General features: G+C 36.3%; 2 protein-coding genes across 2 annotated transcripts; one reads left to right on the plus strand and one right to left on the minus strand.

The window, feature by feature from the left end:
• Window positions 1–88: 88 nt before the first annotated feature.
• LOC131796525 (DNA-binding protein SMUBP-2) lies at window positions 89–10,004 on the minus strand. Its single transcript, XM_059114117.2, has 11 exons — window positions 9,751–10,004; window positions 9,370–9,565; window positions 7,990–8,278; window positions 6,915–6,986; window positions 6,493–6,621; window positions 5,584–5,852; window positions 4,958–5,104; window positions 4,151–4,454; window positions 3,682–3,805; window positions 2,451–3,182; window positions 89–1,592 (listed from the first exon to the last, which is right to left on the minus strand). The coding sequence occupies exons 1-11, from the start codon at window positions 10,001–10,003 to the stop codon at window positions 1,042–1,044; spliced, it is 3,066 nt and encodes a 1,021-aa protein (XP_058970100.2). The 5' UTR covers window position 10,004; the 3' UTR covers window positions 89–1,041.
• A 1,045-nt stretch (window positions 10,005–11,049) lies between these two features.
• Window positions 11,050–19,228, plus strand: LOC131796523 (serine/threonine-protein kinase PLK1-like). The gene is made up of 11 exons (XM_059114115.2): window positions 11,050–11,343; window positions 11,458–11,565; window positions 11,693–11,836; window positions 13,673–13,890; window positions 14,642–14,737; window positions 14,897–15,369; window positions 15,816–15,914; window positions 16,448–16,601; window positions 17,026–17,155; window positions 17,824–17,940; window positions 18,313–19,228. The coding sequence occupies exons 1-11, from the start codon at window positions 11,224–11,226 to the stop codon at window positions 18,520–18,522; spliced, it is 1,869 nt and encodes a 622-aa protein (XP_058970098.2). The 5' UTR covers window positions 11,050–11,223; the 3' UTR covers window positions 18,523–19,228.
• The last annotated feature ends 722 nt before the right edge of the window (window positions 19,229–19,950 follow it).

The following is a 19,950-nucleotide window of genomic DNA, read 5'->3' on the forward strand; positions in this document are numbered from 1 at the left end:
AGCCTTGCACTCCGTTACAAAGTAGATATATTCCTATCATGCTTTAACCTCATCCTCACAGTAAAAGAAGCAACGTCTTTTTGTGACTTGTATTTTACAATTCTAACTTAAATTCATTTACATAGAATATATTAAAGTTCACACGACAACCAGGTGGACAATCAGACATGGTTTGATGCTATTCTGGTTTACAGATTTAATGAATGTAACCGAAGAAGTTACAATTCATAGACCCAACGTTTCGACACTCCTGTCTAGTGTCTTCATCAGGGGTGATCTAAACGCTGCAACAAGAGGTCCTTTTATATGATAACTAATTAGCGAACTTTTTTTCTGACGAGGTGTAAATAGGCGTCAGGAAGCAAACCGCCATCGTCACGATTTAAAGGAGCGTGGACGGGGTTAATATGCCAAGCCTCCAAACAAAGGTGCTGATGGTCACGCCGATAAGTGGTGATAATTTTAGAATTATCCCGCTCAATTGTATGGTTAGTTAGGCATGTGTGCTCCGATAAAGCAAAAAGAGCACCAAAAAGCGGTTTTCCTTTGCAAAAAGGAAAATTCAGCTTTATCGGAGCACACACTGTAAACCAGAGTAGCATCAAACCATGTCTCATTTACAAAGCTTTTTTGTTCTTTTTTTTAACCATAAAAATCTAAACTTTTATTTCGTTAACACACTTTAGGTGAAGGCTAAAAACTCTCTCGGTGCCATAGGGATATTCTTATGTTTGCCTTCATACTTACGCGCAAATGTAAGTCTTTCCTAACAGACCTAGAGCAAGCGCATAAATCAAATCTTCCAAAATTTTCACATTTTTCTTTTTTAACACAATTTGATCAGCGCCAAAATTTCTCTCTCTCAATTACAGTGAGCTCTCTCTTGGGTAACCGCCTTTGGTGCCGGAAAAGCAAAACTAGTCTCAAATTTTGCGAAAGATCACAGCGATTTAAAAAGTTGAAGGACTTGTCTGGGCGGGAGACAACACGGCAAGAGGGATTTGTGATAATGACCTGTTGCAGACACTTTGTTATAACTTTTTACTTATTATCTTTTCCTTTACGCTTTGATTTCCTTTGTTCCGACATATCATCAAGTCTTTTGTCCAATTTTCTCTGTAGCTGCGCTTTACGAGTCACGTCCAAAGCTTTTGGTTTCCCCGCCTTTGGCTTGCTAGTTTGTTGTCTAGCTCTCAATTTTGCCGCTTCACCACAACCATGAACCTCGGGGATATGATGAGACAAGCAGAACGTACCATCACAACATTTACACAACTGTCCAAGAGTTCTAATACTTTTTTTGCAGCCGTCGAAGCCACATTGTGTGTCAAATTTGTTAAAAGAAGCCAATAGTTTGTCAAAGTCTTCTTCTGGTTGTAACGCTGACAAGGATTTGGTTTTAAGTTTTGTCTTCTGCGGCTTCGCACTTGGCGGAGCCGACATCTCCTGATTCCTTTCTGCTCTGTTTGTTTCGGCCAGTTTAGATCTCTGCATCTGGTCGCAGCGAAGAGAGTGTAGCTGGAGATTACAGGCTGGGACTCGTTTCTTGCAAAAGGAGCATGTGCTCAAAAGGGCGGAATCATCTTCGTCGTCTACAAAAGACGGAGAAATATTAGAATCTGAACATTCTAATTCCACGGCTCCTGCGGTGAGCCATTAAGGGTCTGGAGAAAGTCGTTGCTTGTCTCTAAATCTTTTCCCGCCTCATGCCCGCTAAGGCAAAATATTGCCGTGAAACACGTTCAGTAGCTTAAAAAACGCGAAAAAGAACTTGACACGGAGACTGGTTCTGGAAAATAAATGTGACGCTTCCATTTTCTAAGGGAGTTTCCATGAAAATGATAAATTCTGCTCGAAAAGCCGTATCCTAATTAAACTCTGCACAAATTTTGGGGAAATTGGAAAATCCCGCCCTATTAGTGAGCTCGGTGTCTGCTGCTACAATCAATGCACTCTGCTCGAAATTTGGTGGCAAAATTAATACAAGCCTCACAAACAAAATCAGCAATGTAAGGTACATTTTTCTTTGGCGTCAAAAGTATCCCAGAAATACCTTGGATGTGTTTCACTTGGTTCATTCTATCTCAGCCAATTAGAAGCAAAAATAAAACTGACCAATCGCGAGCTGGTCATTCGCGTTTACTCGCGCTTCTAGCAGTTTACTTATGCCTACAATGCGCTTTAATCGGCTATTTTAATCAATTTAGTCTTGGTTAGCGACCCTTCATCGAAAAGTAGCCTGTGAAAAATTCTGATTTGCAATCGCTTAAGTTGAAATTTTCGCGCGAATTTAACCACCAATCAGAAACCTCGCATTGATTTCCAGACGTGGGTTTTTGAGAGTGTGTCAAAGTTTCCCGCAGTGCATTGCAAAACTACTATCGCATAAACACACTTATTTAATTTAAACTTGTCAAATAAAGTTGGTGAAAGGATGGGTAAAAACAAACCTTTTGAAGCTGATATCGCTTTTCTTATCACGATATACCTCTCCTTTCCCTCTCCATGGCTTTCATGACAGAGAGACAACTTCTCTGCAATACTGTGAACATCAAACCTCTGTTGTGAGCTCAGCGACTTCGGGAAAATCAACTCCTTCTTCGTAGCATCCTGAGTGAAAGCTACAATTTCTTTTTCAACATTTTCACGGCTGTAATTCGTAACCGCATTACTGATATTTTTACTTTTTTCTTGCTTCATTTTTTTGACATTCTTTCCAGAAATTTGTTCGTTGTTTTCTTCGGTAAGATTGGATGCTTTATCAGAAACAACCGACGAAACATCTTTTTTCTCCTCAGCTCCGCTGAATTCTAATTTCCTTGTGCCCTCTCCGCTTTCAGAATTATCTTTTGATTTCAAGTTCTTTTCTCCTTTTACATCTCGTTCTTCAGAATCGGGTCTTGTTTCTCCTGTGCTCTTTTTTTTCCATTCATTACCTGTCATTTCAGACATGGAAACTTCGTCCTGCTCGTACGTGTAACAGTTAACACTAGTTGGAAGTGAATCCTGGAGACATTCATGAGCCGATCGCACCTCTCCTTCGCTGCTCATGTATTCCACTAGGGATTTTAGAAAGTTATCATGATTGACAGTCTCGGAATCAGCAACAACAGCCAGGTGGCGACGAGCTCGAGTAATTGCAACGTTAATTCGTCTGTGTTCGGCGAGAAAACCAACTTCACCTAAAAGAAAAAAAAAGATCGATGAAAAGGCATTTGAACAGTTACTACATGGAGAAGAAAAAAGCGCTCAGTTTTGGTACACAGTGACAGCAAATTTCAGGACAATGTGGGATCATAAGCTTAGATTAAGGATTATCTAAAAAATTTTAATAAGAGAATGGTTACAAAAAGAGAACCAAAAAAATCAAAACTAACAAACAAAACAGGCAAAAAAACAAAAAAGAAAGGGTTGGTTTACTTTACTTTTAAAAATAAACCGTCACGTAGTTATAATCAAATCAATTTAATGTCTTACATATATGGCCCAATTGTATCCAAAGGGGACTAAAAGTCACTTCGTTATTGCGTAAATGCAAAATTGAAGGCTCAAGTTTTGTGGGGCTTTATCAAAGTGCAGGAAAAGCCGAAAAAAAACCATAAAACTAAATAATATTAACACAATACTTGAATTAACTTGATCGTAAGTGGAGCAAATTTGATAAAGGCTGAAGTATGTTACCCTTTTTGTTCGAACGGACCAGTGATATAACAACAGCTTCCTTCTCTCTTCCTTGAAAACCATCCACAGATTTGATTTCTAACGCTGGATACTTGGAAGAGAGACGTAATCTGAGTAGCTCCACCTTAAAAGTATTGGGCAAAGAGAGAAATGAATAAAAGAAAATTTAAAAGAAAAAATATTTAAAGAAAAATTTTAACTTCGCTCTGTGATTGGTCCTGAAAACTTGCGCTACTCTCTCCTTCAATCAGATGCAAAAACCAAAAAGTAACGACGGCTCATTCTCTTGCCTTTTCTGGTGCTTCAGGAAGCCCTGGCACTGATGTATGGGCTTCAGGAAGCCCTGGCATTGATAAGCCCCCATCCTCCCTCTCCAAAGCTTATCTGAGTCTTTGATAATTTTTAGTTACCAAGGTAACCTTTCAACAAAAATAGACGTGTCAGACTTAAGTTATCTGTTTCAATCTACCTGTAAGTTGTAAGGTGCGATGACTGCGATGTCATTAGGTTGGAGCCCAGCCGTCATAAGCGCCATGACATGCGCAGCGACGATGTCAGCCTCGCCTTCATTCCCTTTTGACACTTCATCTTCCACCTCCTTTTCTCTGACGTCACATCCCGCGGTGTCAATCAAAAGAAGTGGAATTGACGTCTCGTCTGTTTCTTGAACTCCAGGAAGATCTTTTAAAAGATGTGAATTCACAGAGCTGTCTGCGTTAAGTCTACCATCGTACAGTTTTTCAGACGACCACTTCATAATCGCCTCATTCATTCTGTAACAAAATTAACATGTTTTGTTTTACGTTTGATAACTCAAGATTTATTAGTCCCGAGAAAACGATAGAGAAAACTGTCGTTTTCCGCCAGGATTCGAAACCAAGTTCCTTCTGCCCGTTGTTCTCTCCACCACTCAGCACCAGAGTAAAACCGTCGGGGTGAGGGGGGGGGGGGGGGGCGGAGGGGTATGGGGTATGTTCAGGTCTAGAAACTTGCTAAAACATTTATTCCACCTTCACAGCACAAATTACACAGGATGTGGATTGGGATTTGTTAATGAGATTTCACCCTTGAAGTTCAAGATTTGAAGCCGTTACGACCAAGAAAAATACATGATTGTAACAAAAAAAGAAATAATGCCTTCTTTTTCATTTGAAGGAAAACTTTAATGACTAGGATTGCGTGGCACTCGAGAACACGGAGCGAACAAGGAGCGTTTCGCTTGTTTAAAGATAAATAATTTCCACTTTCCAAGTGCAATAATTATAATGTTACAAACCTGTACTGCGTTGTTAACATGCGCACGGCTCCATCTCCCAGTATTTTTATGAGCCTCTCCATTAAAGTGACATCTAACCCTTGTTTGGCCGCTTTCTTGGATAATATTGTGGGAGGTAACTGAAGATGATCACCTGCAAGAACACACCTAGCAGAAGAAAACAAACGCAAAGATACAATAAGGCTCGCGCAAATAATACACTTACCCCAGGAGGCTACCTTACTCACTTAACACAATTCAGGAAACTTCGATTGTGGTTGGTTCAGTGCGCAGTTTTTTGGGTGAGTGAAATTCACCGCAGAAACACAAAATATGCAGCTAACGGTCTTATTACCCTTCAACAATTGGATCTAATTATAGCAATACTAGTTTAAATTTCCTAACACCTAAAATATTTAATTCTGTCACAATTCACATTTGCTTCTTTTTCACAATTCAAATTATGTCTAACATTTGATCTGTAGCTCTATTAATGATACTCTCTATTAGGTGGGTGAATCTCAAAATGCAGTTGTATACACATGTTTACCTTTTTTTGTTAAGACTAGAGCTTATGTTACTGTTTTTCAAAAATATTGTATCTTCGCCATCATAAATGTACTGGGTTTCCTGTGGTGTTTGCTTACCTTGACGCCCGTAATAAAGGTATCCAGCAGCCAGCCTCGAGAGATTGCGCAGCCTCATCAATAACAACCAAATCAAAGTGTTCTTGCTTGACAAGTTTAAGGGGACCATCAGATGATGCACTAGTATTGGTTGCCAGGACAACATCAGCGCTGGTAAGAATTTCTGTGACAGCTTTATCCTCTCTTTGCTTCAGCTCTCCTCGTAGAGATTTTATTTCTTGTTTGAGGTGCTTCTTTTCTGATTGACTCCTTGATTTTCTTACTTTTGACTGATGACAGCAGGGAACCAAAAGACAAAAGGAATTAAAACTGCCATCAAGCTCTCAAATTTGCTAACTGAAAAGTAAATAAGCTCAAAAATTGCTCTGGACTTCTATGGAATTCACAGAGACCCTTGCTCATAGGAAGCCATGTTGCTGGAAAAGCAAATGATTTGCAATAATGATTCTTTTCATACATCTTTTATTAAATCCATCAAGTATTTACGAACTCTGTTGAAGCAACAAGCTTTACTATATCTAACTGCCTTGATCTTCCTCAAAACCAAGACAAGTTGCAACAGAAGTGGAACTTGTTATGAGAAATTCTGTCTATATTCCAGACACAGTTTGCGAAGAAAAGCATAAGCCTAGGGCAAGCAAGTTGCAAAACATCCTGGGAACCCCAATCAAAGAAAATAATAGAGTGGGAACAAAATGGTTGTTTATGTTCAGCACAAAAGTATACTTGAAATCTAATCAAATTAACTATCATGTTACACCAAATCTCTCTCTGGCATGTTTATTTTCCCCTAAGTCTCCATGGATAGAGGGGACTAAGGAGAGCATACATTTTTCCCAGACCCTAGCTGATTTTTGTTCATCTCCATGGCCTGAAGGACCAGCAGAGGCTATTAATAATTGTCCATACCAGTGTATCATCAATGTCTTTTCTGACATCTTGCACAATGGCTGTTCCTTCAGAAGTAGACAGCAAAGCATCCAAAGAATGATCCTGAACAACACTCAGCAGTCGAGCAGGGTGACCAATCCTCACAACCTGAAACACAATAATCAATCACAATTAAAAGAAAAGAACCTCAGTTTTTAGTCTGGAACAAATTTGCTGGTTACCCTGTATAGTTTTGCTAGCTATCTGATCATAGGAAATTAATGCTCGTGTTATGAAAAGTATTTGAAATTGAAGTGAATTGAGAGAGAAATTCCTTTGTCAGGACATTTCAATCAAAAGGAAATTTTGGATATGTCTGCCAGATGGGAATTCACATTTAATTTACTTGTGTCATAAAAATTTTCCCAACAGTTACTTTAAATTAATAATTAAAACATTACCTTAACTTTGCTTCTAATCAACTTTTCAACCATGTTGTCAACAGCAACATTTGAAGGTGCACAAGCTAATACCTTGAAGGAAAATGAGCCATGAGATACATATGAAGGCCTAAGCCAAAATTTCCCTTATTTTTTTTGTTAAATGGTTTAAGAACAGCGACCTTGACTTAATGCTATGGGTATTTTAAAACATTTGCATCAGTTGAAATGTAGCCATTGTTAACATAAGATTTGAAAAATATGGGAGTTGTGAATGGACAAGTACAACTAGCTGGGAGGAACTTAGGAAAAGGAATAGTGACAGGCCCCTCCAAAGAGACAGAGAAGGAGCAGTCCTAGGCTTCTAAACTTCACCAAGGAGAAAACAGGACAATAATAGTGAATAACTGGGAAACTCTCCCGCTTTGCCCTTTAACTCCCAAGATCTCATTAGTAAATTCTCCTTACTGTCTTCCATACAATTCTTATAATGTCAATTTGGAGAATTTGGTATCGGATCAATTAATAATCCCATAATTGATATTTTACTTTATTCTCATCACTTGTCTGCACAATATTGTCTAGATATAGTAAGGAGAAATTCTGTCTTGGTCACTCACTGGAGTTAAGTGTTAATGAGTCACTTAATTAAACATTTTGTTCTATTGTATCAACATTTCCAACCTACACTTAACCTTTTAACTCCCAATACCGGATTAAGTTAAATGTTAATCATGTTGTTGGTAATCACTTTTGGGAGTTAAAAGATTAAGGGTACTCTTTAAAAGGTTTAACTCCTTAGCTGCCAACTCCATTGAGAAGTCCTGTGCCAATACAAATGGATTAAATATTTTTCAAAATTGTAACTTGCTTTAAGTTTTAGAGGCCAGTATATTTTACATCTCCAGTGCCAGAGATTTGACTGTTACTCTCAAACTTTTGACATACTGAGTATGTCTAGGGGGCAGTAAAGGAGTTGAGAGATAAGTTTTACCCTTTATAGATCTCTAATCTAAAGAAGTCCAGTGTACTTTAAATCTATCACTCTTAAAGTTTAGGGACAAAAATCAACAAAACATCTAAAATCTTCATTTACCTTCATTTTAAGATTTCTCACAGCCTGAGTAATAATCTCAACAACAGTTGTAGTTTTCCCAGTCCCAGGTGGACCATGAACTATCGCCACTTCTCTCTGACACAATGCAAACCTAACTGCTTGCCTCTGTGAATCATCAAGACTTTGATTGAAGAAGATGCATGGCATCTCTCCTCCTTCTGTGAAGGGTCTGATCTGTAATGGAGGTCCAGGAGGTACATTCCCAAACAGTACATCAATCAAATGAGCAGCTGGCCCCTCTCTGTACTTTGTTAAGGTGTCAAGGGCACTAAAGTGGTAAAGAAGAAAATTAACTTTTCTCAACTTGAGTTGTTAGTTCTATGCCATGATAAACTTGTCCACTCATGGTGAAGATGTTCTCTTCTGACTAGCCAAAGTAAGATAATGCTTTAAAAATTTGAAGACAGGTATAATGATTCCAGAAGGTTATTAATTTTGCCTTGGATGTTTGATATTTTGTTGGTGAGAGGGTGGAGAGGCAGAGAGGTGAGGAAAGGAGAGGGAATTGTCCTGTACCACACAGTTAATTGTAAGAGAGGAAGAAATTTGATAAACCCAAAATTTTAAGAGGGCACACAGTTTTTAACAGTTTTCTTGAGAGTGAATTGTGATTTTTGCCAAAATGACCACAAATCAGCTAAGAAAAAAATTATGACTAAAATCTTACATCATATCACAGTACCACACACAACATAAAAAGGTAAAATAATTAAAAAAACCAACAACAACAAAAACAAATAACAAAATGAACCTCACCAGTGAAATACAATTGAAATAATAATATTCTACAGATAATAAGGCAGAAAAAATTAACTGGTTTGACAGGGTTTTAACTCAATCCTCACGGGCATTAGTTGGATACTACTTCCATCTAAGCTAAAAGCTACATGTTTAGAGCAAGGAAAATATTAGAGGGTTGTTTGTTCCCTGTTAAGAAATCAAATTCCTAAGTAATTTCTTTTATTGAAGTTCACCTGTGAAGATCGTTTTATAACTTGTAAAGTTTACATGACATAGTGAGTGCAGCTGGTGGCAAAGTCTGGCCTCTAATCTCAGATGAAGACTGTTAACCCTTTAACTCCCAAGATCTCATTAGTAATTCTCCTTACTGTCTGCCACACAATTCTTATGATGTTATTTCAGATAATTTGGTATTGGATCCACTTATAATCCCATGATTGATATTTTTCTTTATTCTCATCACCTACCTGCTTGATATTTTACTGATATTGTAACAAGAAATTCTGTCTTGCTCACTCATGGGAATTAAAGGGTAAAGAGTAGTAGTAGCCATAGCAAAGTGCACTGGTTTGGCTGAGTAATAATGACCAATATCTTCTGACTGGGTGATTTAATTACCTCTTGATTCTTTTGTGAGTTACATCATTTGCCAATTTGATTAGTTTAAATGGACCATCATCATCAAAACTGAGGTTGTCAGCTGTTTCATCAAATGCTACAGTAACAACTGTCTGGGAAACACGGCTTACAATTCCAGAGGCAATATCACTTGCTGCTTGATTGGAATTCAACCAACTAAGTCCCACTATGTCTCCTGAGTAAAGAGAATTCGAACATTACATCTATTTGATTCATTGTAGTGCGTTGTGGATTGTATCTTCATGAAAAAGTGGAGCTAGATTGTCCACCAGAACATCGAATAATTTGGGCCCAGGGCGAGCACGTTAATAGCTAACGATTGTAACTTTTCACTGCATCAGATAAAGAAACAATACTTGCCAGGCGTTAAAGAATGTGTCGGGAGTTTGCCATCAGAGCCAGGCTTATTTATCTCGAAGGTCAGAAGAAGTCTTCCATACAAGCCCGTCCTTCGGCTTCGGATACGAAGTTTCAACAGACAAACGCCCCTTCTTTGAAGCTCCTTTGGACTGACATTCTCTTGAAGAGATTTTGTCTCCTCGATTTCAGCTTTCCTTTCTAAACTTAGGAGAGAAATTGTCTTAACTACAAATTGAGACACGTCGACCGCCATTATGGCTCATTGTAGTGCAGCGAAAATGAAGTACAAATGAGTTGTTGGTGTGATCAGCTCCTCTGACAACTAACAATGCAGGCTCGACTATTTCCGGTTCTGTTGTTCTTTAATTACATTCAGTCCAGACATTTGAAATATTTTTTAAAGTTATTTTACATTATTTCATTGATAAGCTATATAACGACTTCAATGTTTGCAGAAATGAAGGGTAAGTAACCAAGCTTTCAAAACTGTCAGTCTTCTTAAAAATTTGGGAAATTTTCACATTTTTATTGAACACAAAATTTTAATCCTCTCTTGTGAGGATGTTATTGAGAGATAAGGGATATTTTCAGGGGGCTGAAAGCAGAGACTGATATTTTTTAAGTGAACCCATGAAAAGTTTTTACTAACAAACATGCACACTAACAAACAATTTTAACTGCAGAAATTTGGGCCATAGCGGTTTTGGATCTCTGAAAATGGCCTCGTTTTAACTAGGTTCCTTACGTTACTTTTCATGTCCTCCACATGCGTGTACAAGCCTGTCACCCTTAATAGAATTAATATGCCTAGCTTGGCTAAAAAATTATGTAGTGGATATCAATCTTACGATGCAAAGTGGATAATATACAGTGGATTAATAAGTGTTAGTGAGGAGCTCAAACCTTTTTGTAATTAACAATTAATTTTGTTTTCACAGCTTGCAGCCGTTTGATTTTGAATTCTGAAACAAAAAAAAAGTATCCAAAGTGGGAAATATGAAAACATTTACATCAGTCCTTTCTTTTAGCTCTCCAGGAGGCGATTGCAACGTCTCTTTTTTCTAAAATGAGATAGTCTTAGTATTTAAATGGCATTTAATATTTGAATCAATTTAAATTCCCGTTGCATGGTACGCATGATTTGCTGCATAGTCATGCAAATTTCTCTTTTGCGTGACTCTAAAATTTGATTGGTTCAGCGTTCGCATCTGTTTTGCTGTCCAAGCATTTGATTGGCTAACGATTCAAACGCAGTTTGTTTGAATGATTTCTAAACTGTCGAGCTTCTTCGAATCAGTCATTTCCTTCAAGCGAATGTAAAGTTCGTTCTGTGAATGGTTACTTTGATCTATGATCAGTAATCTCGTGATTTAATTTTTCACAATTACTAATCAAAAAGCGAAATTATTTCCTGTTTCTTTACACTGGTAGCCGAAAACAAGCTTGATAAGCGACCAACAACCTCGAGTAAAGATGCACAGGGCAACATCTAGGGAGAAGTTCAGTTCTGCAAAACTTCCTAAAGAACTGGATCAGTATATCGTAGATCCTACAACGAAAAAACGTTATCACCGCGGCCGTTTCCTTGGCAAGGTACATACGGTTATATAAAAGTATAACCCCTAAGCAACGCGAGCACACGAAGGTTTGATCGCATGGTCAATCTTCAAATGTCTTAAACACTTGTTGCTCTTCGTGATCTTTCAGGGAGGATTTGCAAAATGTTACGAGCTCACCGATATGGAGACGAAGGAGATCTTGGCGGGAAAGATAATTTCAAAGACCATGTTGACGAAACCGCACCAAAAAGAAAAGGTGAGCAATTAAACTATGGACGCCGAAGTATGGACTAGTCGTTGTTCCGTTGTAACACTGAGCTTATCAACCTAAATTTGTTTAATTGAACTCTCGTTAAGCCTAGTTCGCGATTCAATTTCTGTAGATGTCCATGGAAATTGCCATTCATCGTTCAGTGGGACAAAAGAAAAGTCTTGGCTCCCAGCCGCACAGACATATCGTTGGTTTTCGTGGATTCTTCGAAGACGATGACTATATTTATATTTTACTGGAGTTATGCAGAAGAAGGGTATGTAAGACTTTAGGAGGAAGCTGTGGAAGCTAAAATCTTGTCAGGGTTACGTATTTAAAGAATATTCTCACTTATCATCGTGATTTTCAAGACCTATTAAACTTTTTTTTTTGGTGTTAGAGACCGTTCGATCCGCCGCTCATCCATAAAATAATTTATGCAATCGAAGGCGAATATTTGAAATAAACGACGTCGATGTGCTGATAAACAGGACGCGCGAAAAGGCCATTTTTGGTGTTTACGATAGGAAAAGAGTAAGAAAATTGTGTGCGTGGCAAATTCTGCCTTAAAATCTATTGGAAATAGAATAGTCGATATTTTGAATATTTAATTTAGTTGAATCTTCCACGTATTTGTAAGTTTATACTCCAACCTTTGTTCTTCGTTCAACGTTTTTACAACTCCACTGAATCGTTTTTAACAATCATTTTTTCCTGCTTGTTGCTTTTCAAATCTACATTATATTTTGACACGCTGCCTCAATGGGAAATCAAAATTACTAAGCCGTAGGGTTTATTTTACTAGACGAACTTTAAAAGGAACTAAGTTCTTTTCCCGAGAAACACCTGTTGATACTCCTAACAGAGCTGAAACATAAATATTACATGAACAATGAAAAATAAAAGAAATTTGATATTAATGATTTAGGGTAAAAAAAAAGAACCCTATGTGAGCTGGTAGTATAAAGATTTTTGTCTAAGTTAAATACACTTGTTAGTAATATCGTTTTCCTTCTTTTTTTGCCTCAGTGTAATTTTGATTCTTTAATTTATGCAAAGCGAGATTCACTTAAGATTAAAAAGGAAATTTGGCTGCATGTTCACCTGGCATAAGCAACAACAAAAAACATTAAAAATAAACATTAGCAAAAGTTTTCATAAGACTAGTGTATTAAATAGATTAAATTTTATATTAAGTCTCTGGTTTTGCCTCATCTCCAAAAAAAATAAGTGAAGAAGCTAAAATTAAGTTATTCTTTACAGGTATGCTCACTGAATTGATCTTGCCCAATACCAAAAAACTGCTCTATATTTTGTTTTCTTTTTGTTATTTCTGTAGAAGCATTCAGTACCCAACACTAAATATTTCATTCACTGTTCAGGTTTTCCTCTAATTTATAAGAAAAAATTTGTTGTGAAGCAATCTTGTCTTACTTGGCAAAGCATGCTGCATTTTGAATTAGTTTTATTTCAAAATATCTTTTTAGAAGTATGTTTTCATTTCCTTGGTGCATTAGGGAAATTAATGATTTGTTTTGTTAGTTATGGAGGTTTTGTGAACAATGAAGTTTTTTGAAGTATTTTATTGAAAACATCATGCATGGTTTGATGTGGTTTTATTGTCATGATGAAAATAAATTTATTTCAGAGATGAAAGAGAAGTCTAAATGGATATTTAATTCTTTTCTTCCCCAGAAAGGTTATATTCACAAACCATGTATTGCATGAACACAGTTTTTGAACAATAAAATTTGTATTTAAAAGGGCAGAGTTGCCAACAGGAGCTGGTTTGCTGGCTTGTCTTCAATCTTTAGCCACCTTCTTTTCTCTCATTTCATCATAAACATTGATTTGTTTTTGAGTGCAATTGAACGTATAATTTACCAGTAACAGGTTTAGAAGTGTAAATTTATTCCCTTTTCAGAATTTGCTATAGAATTAGTGTAAACTTCATCAAAAAGTTGCAACGGTTTAGCAGAACAATTCAAAACATGGCTTCCATGATACCCTTGCCCTTTAGTATACCTTAATTACTCTCTACATCCAAACTAGTTGACAGACTGCATGTCCTGGAAGGGTTAAAGCTTATAGTCTGTTGTTTTGTGTATTTCAGTCCATGATGGAACTTCACAAACGTCGCAAAGCCTTGACTGAACCAGAAGTCAGATATTTCATGAAGCAGATTGTTGAGGGCACCAAATATCTTCATGACAATAAAATCATTCACCGTGATCTTAAGCTTGGAAATTTATTCCTGAATGATGATATGGATGTCAAGATTGGAGATTTTGGTCTGGCAACCAGAGTGGAGATTGATGGAGAAAGGAAAAAGTAAGATATTGGAGGAATATAAGCTTCCAGTACAGAAAAAAGATGGCTTTATGCTTAATAAATGAAAACATCTTGTGATGTAGAGCAAATGGGAAACATGCACAAAAATGTACAAATATGAGCTGTTGAAATTTAAGTTTCCCAATACATTTAGTTGCTGTTTTGCATGAAATGATATCATATGGTTGCCATGATTAAAAAATATTTAATTAATAGCCCTTTTGTATGACTGATGATGACTTCTGCTTGGAAATGTCAGTCACTGTGACCAAAAAAAAAAAACAGTCTTTCTCAGGACTACACCTTCGTCTGGATGATCAGACCACATGATCAGTTGTACTTTTGTTAAGTCTAATGAAGATCATATCGATTACAAGGGCTAAGGTAAATTGTTACATGATCAATCATGGTTTACGACCAAGTACTGAAATTCCAATTTCAAGATGGGATACATATGTTTTCTTTTTGGAGTTTTTTCCTATTTTAATTTACTGATAATCTAACAGTTGGGCTTTCCTAAAAAATTGAGAACAATTCTTGAATTGTAACATGCAGCTGTGCAAAAGATGTAAAACTATGTATTAACAGCTAGCTTTATTACTTTTGTTTGACTGTGCCATGTACAAAAAGCAGCTGTGCAAAAGACTGATGCAACGACAGCTTGCTTTATTACTTTTTTATGACTATAACATATACCTTTATTTTATTGAACATCAAAAGAGTTTACTTATAAATTAATCTTTTTTCTCAGAACTCTTTGTGGAACTCCAAACTACATTGCTCCCGAAGTGCTCAATAAGAAAGGACACAGTTTTGAGGTGGATGTCTGGTCATTGGGATGTATCTTGTAAGTTCAGTGGGGCCAATTCTCACGGTGGTTGAAAAATGTGTATGACCTCTATAATTTTTACTTCAAATTTTTTTGAAACTGTTTTTTTAGGACCCTGATTGAAAATGGCATAATATTTATAAATACAAGACTAACAGACTCTTATGATAATTACAGGTACACTCTTCTTGTTGGAAAGCCACCCTTTGAGACCTCTTCCTTGAAGGATACATACCAGCGTATCAAAAGAAATGAATACTACATTCCTTCTAAAGTTTCTCACTCTGCACAGCTTTTGATTATTAAGCTTTTACGACCAGATCCTGCAACAAGACCTGGCCTTCAACAAGTTCTAGATGATGATTTCTTCAAGGGATTCACACCGAGCCGCATGCCAGTTAGTAGTTTAACCATGGTGCCCAGGTTTGCCTCAGGATCTTCTGCCAACCTTCTTGGCACATCCAGACGGCCACTAAATGAGTTGAACACACAAGAACCTGTTGCTAGCACAACCAGGAAAGACAAGGCTGCCTTTCTGGAAAAAGTAAGCAACAGAAGGTCACTTGGTGTTCGAGTTTGTGGTGCTGAGAGTAAACTGATTATGCCTGGTGAAGCTGTTGCTGAAGAGTTGAAGGAGGAAAACCAAGATGGTGAGTAAGGGTTTTCTCTTAGTGTTGTATATTTGGAAAAAAAAAAAAAAAATATATATATATATACCAGTGAACAGTAGATCATGGTAATTACTATCAAGTTTTACACTTACATCAACTTGGAATACTGCATCCTCTCTGTTGCATCTTAATGTACTGTTCAACTGAAATTGCCAATGAAACCCTGTTAGTAATGACCACACAGTCAGCCTCTGAGTTCTTAATAAACAGAATCCTTCTCTTCAGCTGAAAAATTCAGTAGCCAATTTTGATGACATGTATTTAACAAAATAATGTTGTTGTCATTAATAACTGGCATGTTATTGTTATCATGGTCATCATCAAAGACCTTGAGGTTTCTTGTATATGTTTGGACCTTGAATTGAAAGTTTACATATTGCTGTTATTATCAATTAGCTGATCTTCCTGTGTTATTTTTGTCACAGAGATACCAAAAGACTGTTATCTTTCCCAACTTCACAAGCTTATTACATCCTGTCTGGACAGCAAACCTTATCCTCCCCATCGACTCACCATTAATGAAGGTAAGAAATTTTTATATATAAATATTATATTTAATAAATTTTAATAGTTTCATATGAACATATTGAAAGTTTTTCAAAGGATAGTCTGTAAGTATCCCAGAGAGATCAAGGGAGATCCCAGAACCTGAGCCCTCCTGTTTACTCGCACTTTGATAAAGAAGGCTAAGTAAGGGCCATTGCACAAAAGTGGGCAGGCTTAGATTTGTCTCATCAAATTAAATCCAAGGACAACTTTGATCTTGTCTGTTGCATGCATCGGTGTATTAAAAATTTCAAAGTTGTCAAATTCTGTCAGTCCTGATCTTCTCAGACAAGTGACTGTCATAAGAAAGTAAGTATCTTTTCTCAATGGATTAAAATTTAAGTAGAATTGCCAGGATCATCTCAAGTTGTTTTGAAATTTTAAAATATGCAAGTTTTGCAAAAAAAAAAAACAAAAAAAAAGACAATTATTGCCCTCCTGGTAACAGCTGCAATCCTTTTGATTATGGTTCATAATTTGATTAATGGGAGGAATTTTTATTTTGAAACAGATGATGCTGAAGACCCAGCATATGTTCCAGTGTACTGGGTTGGTAAATGGGTGGATTATTCTGACAAGTATGGCTTTGGTTACCAACTTAGTGACAACAGTGTAGGAGTTCTGTTCAATGACTTAACAAGAGTCATTCTTTTCCAGGATGGAGAGTAAGTAGTGGAGAGTAGATGTCCTTTTTCATTACTTAATCCAATCATCTTTTTAGTACTTGTATGAGGAACCAGGTATAGAATTGGTTGACAAATAAGTTTTCTTTTCATATCGTAGGGACCATGAATTTATTAATGTGTAAAATTAAATTAGTATTTTGGCAACAGTATGATTAAAATCTTTTCTATCTTGTTAACACTTTTGGAGACATAAGGCTCCCCTCAACTTGTCTTTCACAGTAAAGTTTAAAAATGTGTCATTCATATCTATTGTTGCATTGAAACCTAAACAGATAGTTAAATGTACAGTCAAGTAAACATATTTTTGATTTGGGTTTGCTTTGGAAAATTTATAGATTTTCTATCTATAAGTTATTTTAATTTGTACCAGACAATTTATTTTGTCAATTTTTTCTCCTCACAGCAACCTGCAGTACATTGATGAAGAAGGGAAGGAGCATTACCACACACTAAAGGGTTACCCTAAATACCTTGAAAAGAAAGTGACTCTTTTAAAACACTTCCTGACTTACATGAATGACCACTTATTAAAGGTATTTACAAAGTAAAAATTGTTATTTTAGAGTACAATGTCTGTCCACATGGCTTGCATGGGCCAATGAAAACCAGGAAAGTTAACCAGGGAAAATTACTAGCAGGAGTTGATCTTTTTGAGAATCCCAAAGCAATAAATACTAAGAAGTGTGATTGAATGATTATTTTAAAGTCACATTGTTTGAAAGTAAAGTCTCAATCTTATGTCATCAATAACATTAAACAAGTGCTCAGAAAAGGTCATGTATAGTCATGGTGGAAATGAAAAGTTTTTCAAACTAAAACCCTGATTTGCTTCAGAAGGCAATTCATGATTTTGATTTGGTAATAGCATTACGATTTTTTCTCTCAGGTTTAAAGTAAACAGATGTTGCTTAGAGTACAAGAGTACACTGTCAAATTTAACTTATTTTGTCTTCTTTGCAACATCTGGTATCAGTTTATGGTATACCTGTGCAGAAGTAGCAGGAGAAAACCTTGTGAAGCAACCAATGAAGACTCCTGACAACTAGCTCTTTCGTTCAACTTGTAGTACAACTGCATGTGGTGAATTTATGTGACAATTGGGTTATTGCCAAAAAAGATGCAGCTTGTACATCAGTGTTTACAGTAAATTGAATTGCACGTGGTCATAAGTTTTAAATAAATTTAAATTGTTTGTATTCAGGCTGGTGCAGGTACCAAAGGTGCCAAAGAAGATGAATCGGCAAGGTTACCTTTCTTGAAGCAGTGGTTCCGTACAAAAGAGGCCATTGTATTGCATCTCACCAATGGCACTCTACAGGTGAATACATAAATTCTTTCAAGATATATTTATTGGTACTGATGTATTACTTGAAGAGGTGCTGCACCAAAAATTGCTGCTTTTACGACTTCCTAAAATTGTGGTGTGTCATTTTGAAGCTTTAGTGCAGAGTTTATAGAACCCATTTGTGGCAGAGCATCTTAGTGCTAACTGCAACTGTCAAGGATTTCAATGCTGATGGGACATTAACATTAATTTTGTTTGTAAATAGAATAAGAAAGATGTTTTGAGCTCAGTAAGAAATAGTAACAAACTTTTATACACAAGATTTTATATTCATTGTTGGAGCTGTATTTTGTCTCTTGACACTTTTTAATTGTAACATTATCAATTCTTTTTGTTTTTACACAGATCAACTTTTTCAAGGACCATACCAAGATTATGGTGTGTCCTCTAATGGGGGCAGTGACATACATTGATGAGAGCAAAAGATTCAGGACATTTCCTTTGAAGAGCATTGAAAAACATGGCTGTAGTGCCAGTATAGCCAAACGACTTAGCTATGCTCGTAAAATGATAGAGCAAATACAAGAGTCTGAAAGGAGAAGCAATAAGGAATGAATAAAATGAACTGGATTACCTTAGTAGTAATCTTAACTTTATGTTTTTCTCTTGATTTCTTGATAATTTCCTCATTTTATTCAATTATGATCTGTATGGGAAGATTTTACTGTTTATAATGATGAATTAAATATTTCATTATTAAGCTATTTATTTGCAAAGTTAGAGTAGAAGCTGTTAGCAAGTCAAACTTTGCGGGTAGTACTTTAAAGCAGTCTAGTGTTATACTCCTGAGTTATGCTTTGTCGATCACTTCTGTTGTTTCACTCAATGCTGTTCATCTTTCTTCAGACCTTGGTAATTTGAGAATGAATTGATGAATTGATTACAGAGGTCTTGTAACCAAGATACCTCTTTGTAAGAAAAAGGAAGAAATTCAATCCATAGAAGTTATAAATAAGTTAAGTTAGCTTCTAGAGTTTATGGAAAGAATTTTACTAATTTACAAATGTTCATCCAAATGATTTGATGAAGGCTTAAGATAATTAATTTCCCTTTATAGCTTATTGTATAAATACTCCCAATGCTTTTCAACCAATTTAGAGTCTTTCAGTATGTGAAAATAACTAGTGAGGTCACTACGATTTGTTCTAGAAACTATGAAAATGTGAAAGAATATGTTCACAATAGTTAAGATGAATACTTCAATTATTGTTTGTTATTAATAGTTATACCTTGTCATTGTAAATAGCGATTTTACCTGTAATAAAAGAATTTACTCTACATCACATCTCTGGTGTAGTTCTCTTTTTGAATTTCTGTCTGGACTTGGAGGTAAAAAATTTAAAATATTCTCTGAATTCAGTGCATCAATTATTGCTGCAGGTTCTCATCAAAGCGTTTACCACCAATAGTTTGTGAGTAGACCAGAAAGAAATGCCCCCAAACCTTTTCCGAAATTAATGATTATTAAGTTCTTTCCAATTTAACCAACCAGGCAGATAACACTTTATGTTTCAAACTACTGACTTTGGAGATCCAGTTTACTGACTTAGAGTGGACTTCATAAAATTGATTTCATTAACTGCCACCTCTCTGCAAGCAGTTTAGGCAGGACACAAAACAGCCAGTCTTAACCCACAAATTGAAAGTGACCAATCAAAAATGATGAACACCAGACTGATAACCAGCCACTGACAAACAATTCTTCACCTCTCACTAATAATGACTTCTGTTCAAGTAATATTAGTTTTCATTTCACCCAAAATATTTTGAGGCCTATTGAAAGTTGCTGGTCAAAGTTACCTTTTGCAGTTTAACATCAGTATGCATAGTCTCCATACTTTTCTCTAGACATTTTCTGAGGTGCTCTCAAGGATGAATTGTTTCAAAATTAGGAGCTTCTTGAATTAGTAATCATTTCCTTTTTTCTCCTATCCTGAATGTGTAATTCAGGGAGGATAATGTAAGGAGAAATAAGATGCAAGA

This window comes from Pocillopora verrucosa, chromosome 3 (assembly GCF_036669915.1).
Source record: "Pocillopora verrucosa isolate sample1 chromosome 3, ASM3666991v2, whole genome shotgun sequence".
NCBI classification, from domain to species: Eukaryota; Metazoa; Cnidaria; class Anthozoa; order Scleractinia; family Pocilloporidae; genus Pocillopora; species Pocillopora verrucosa.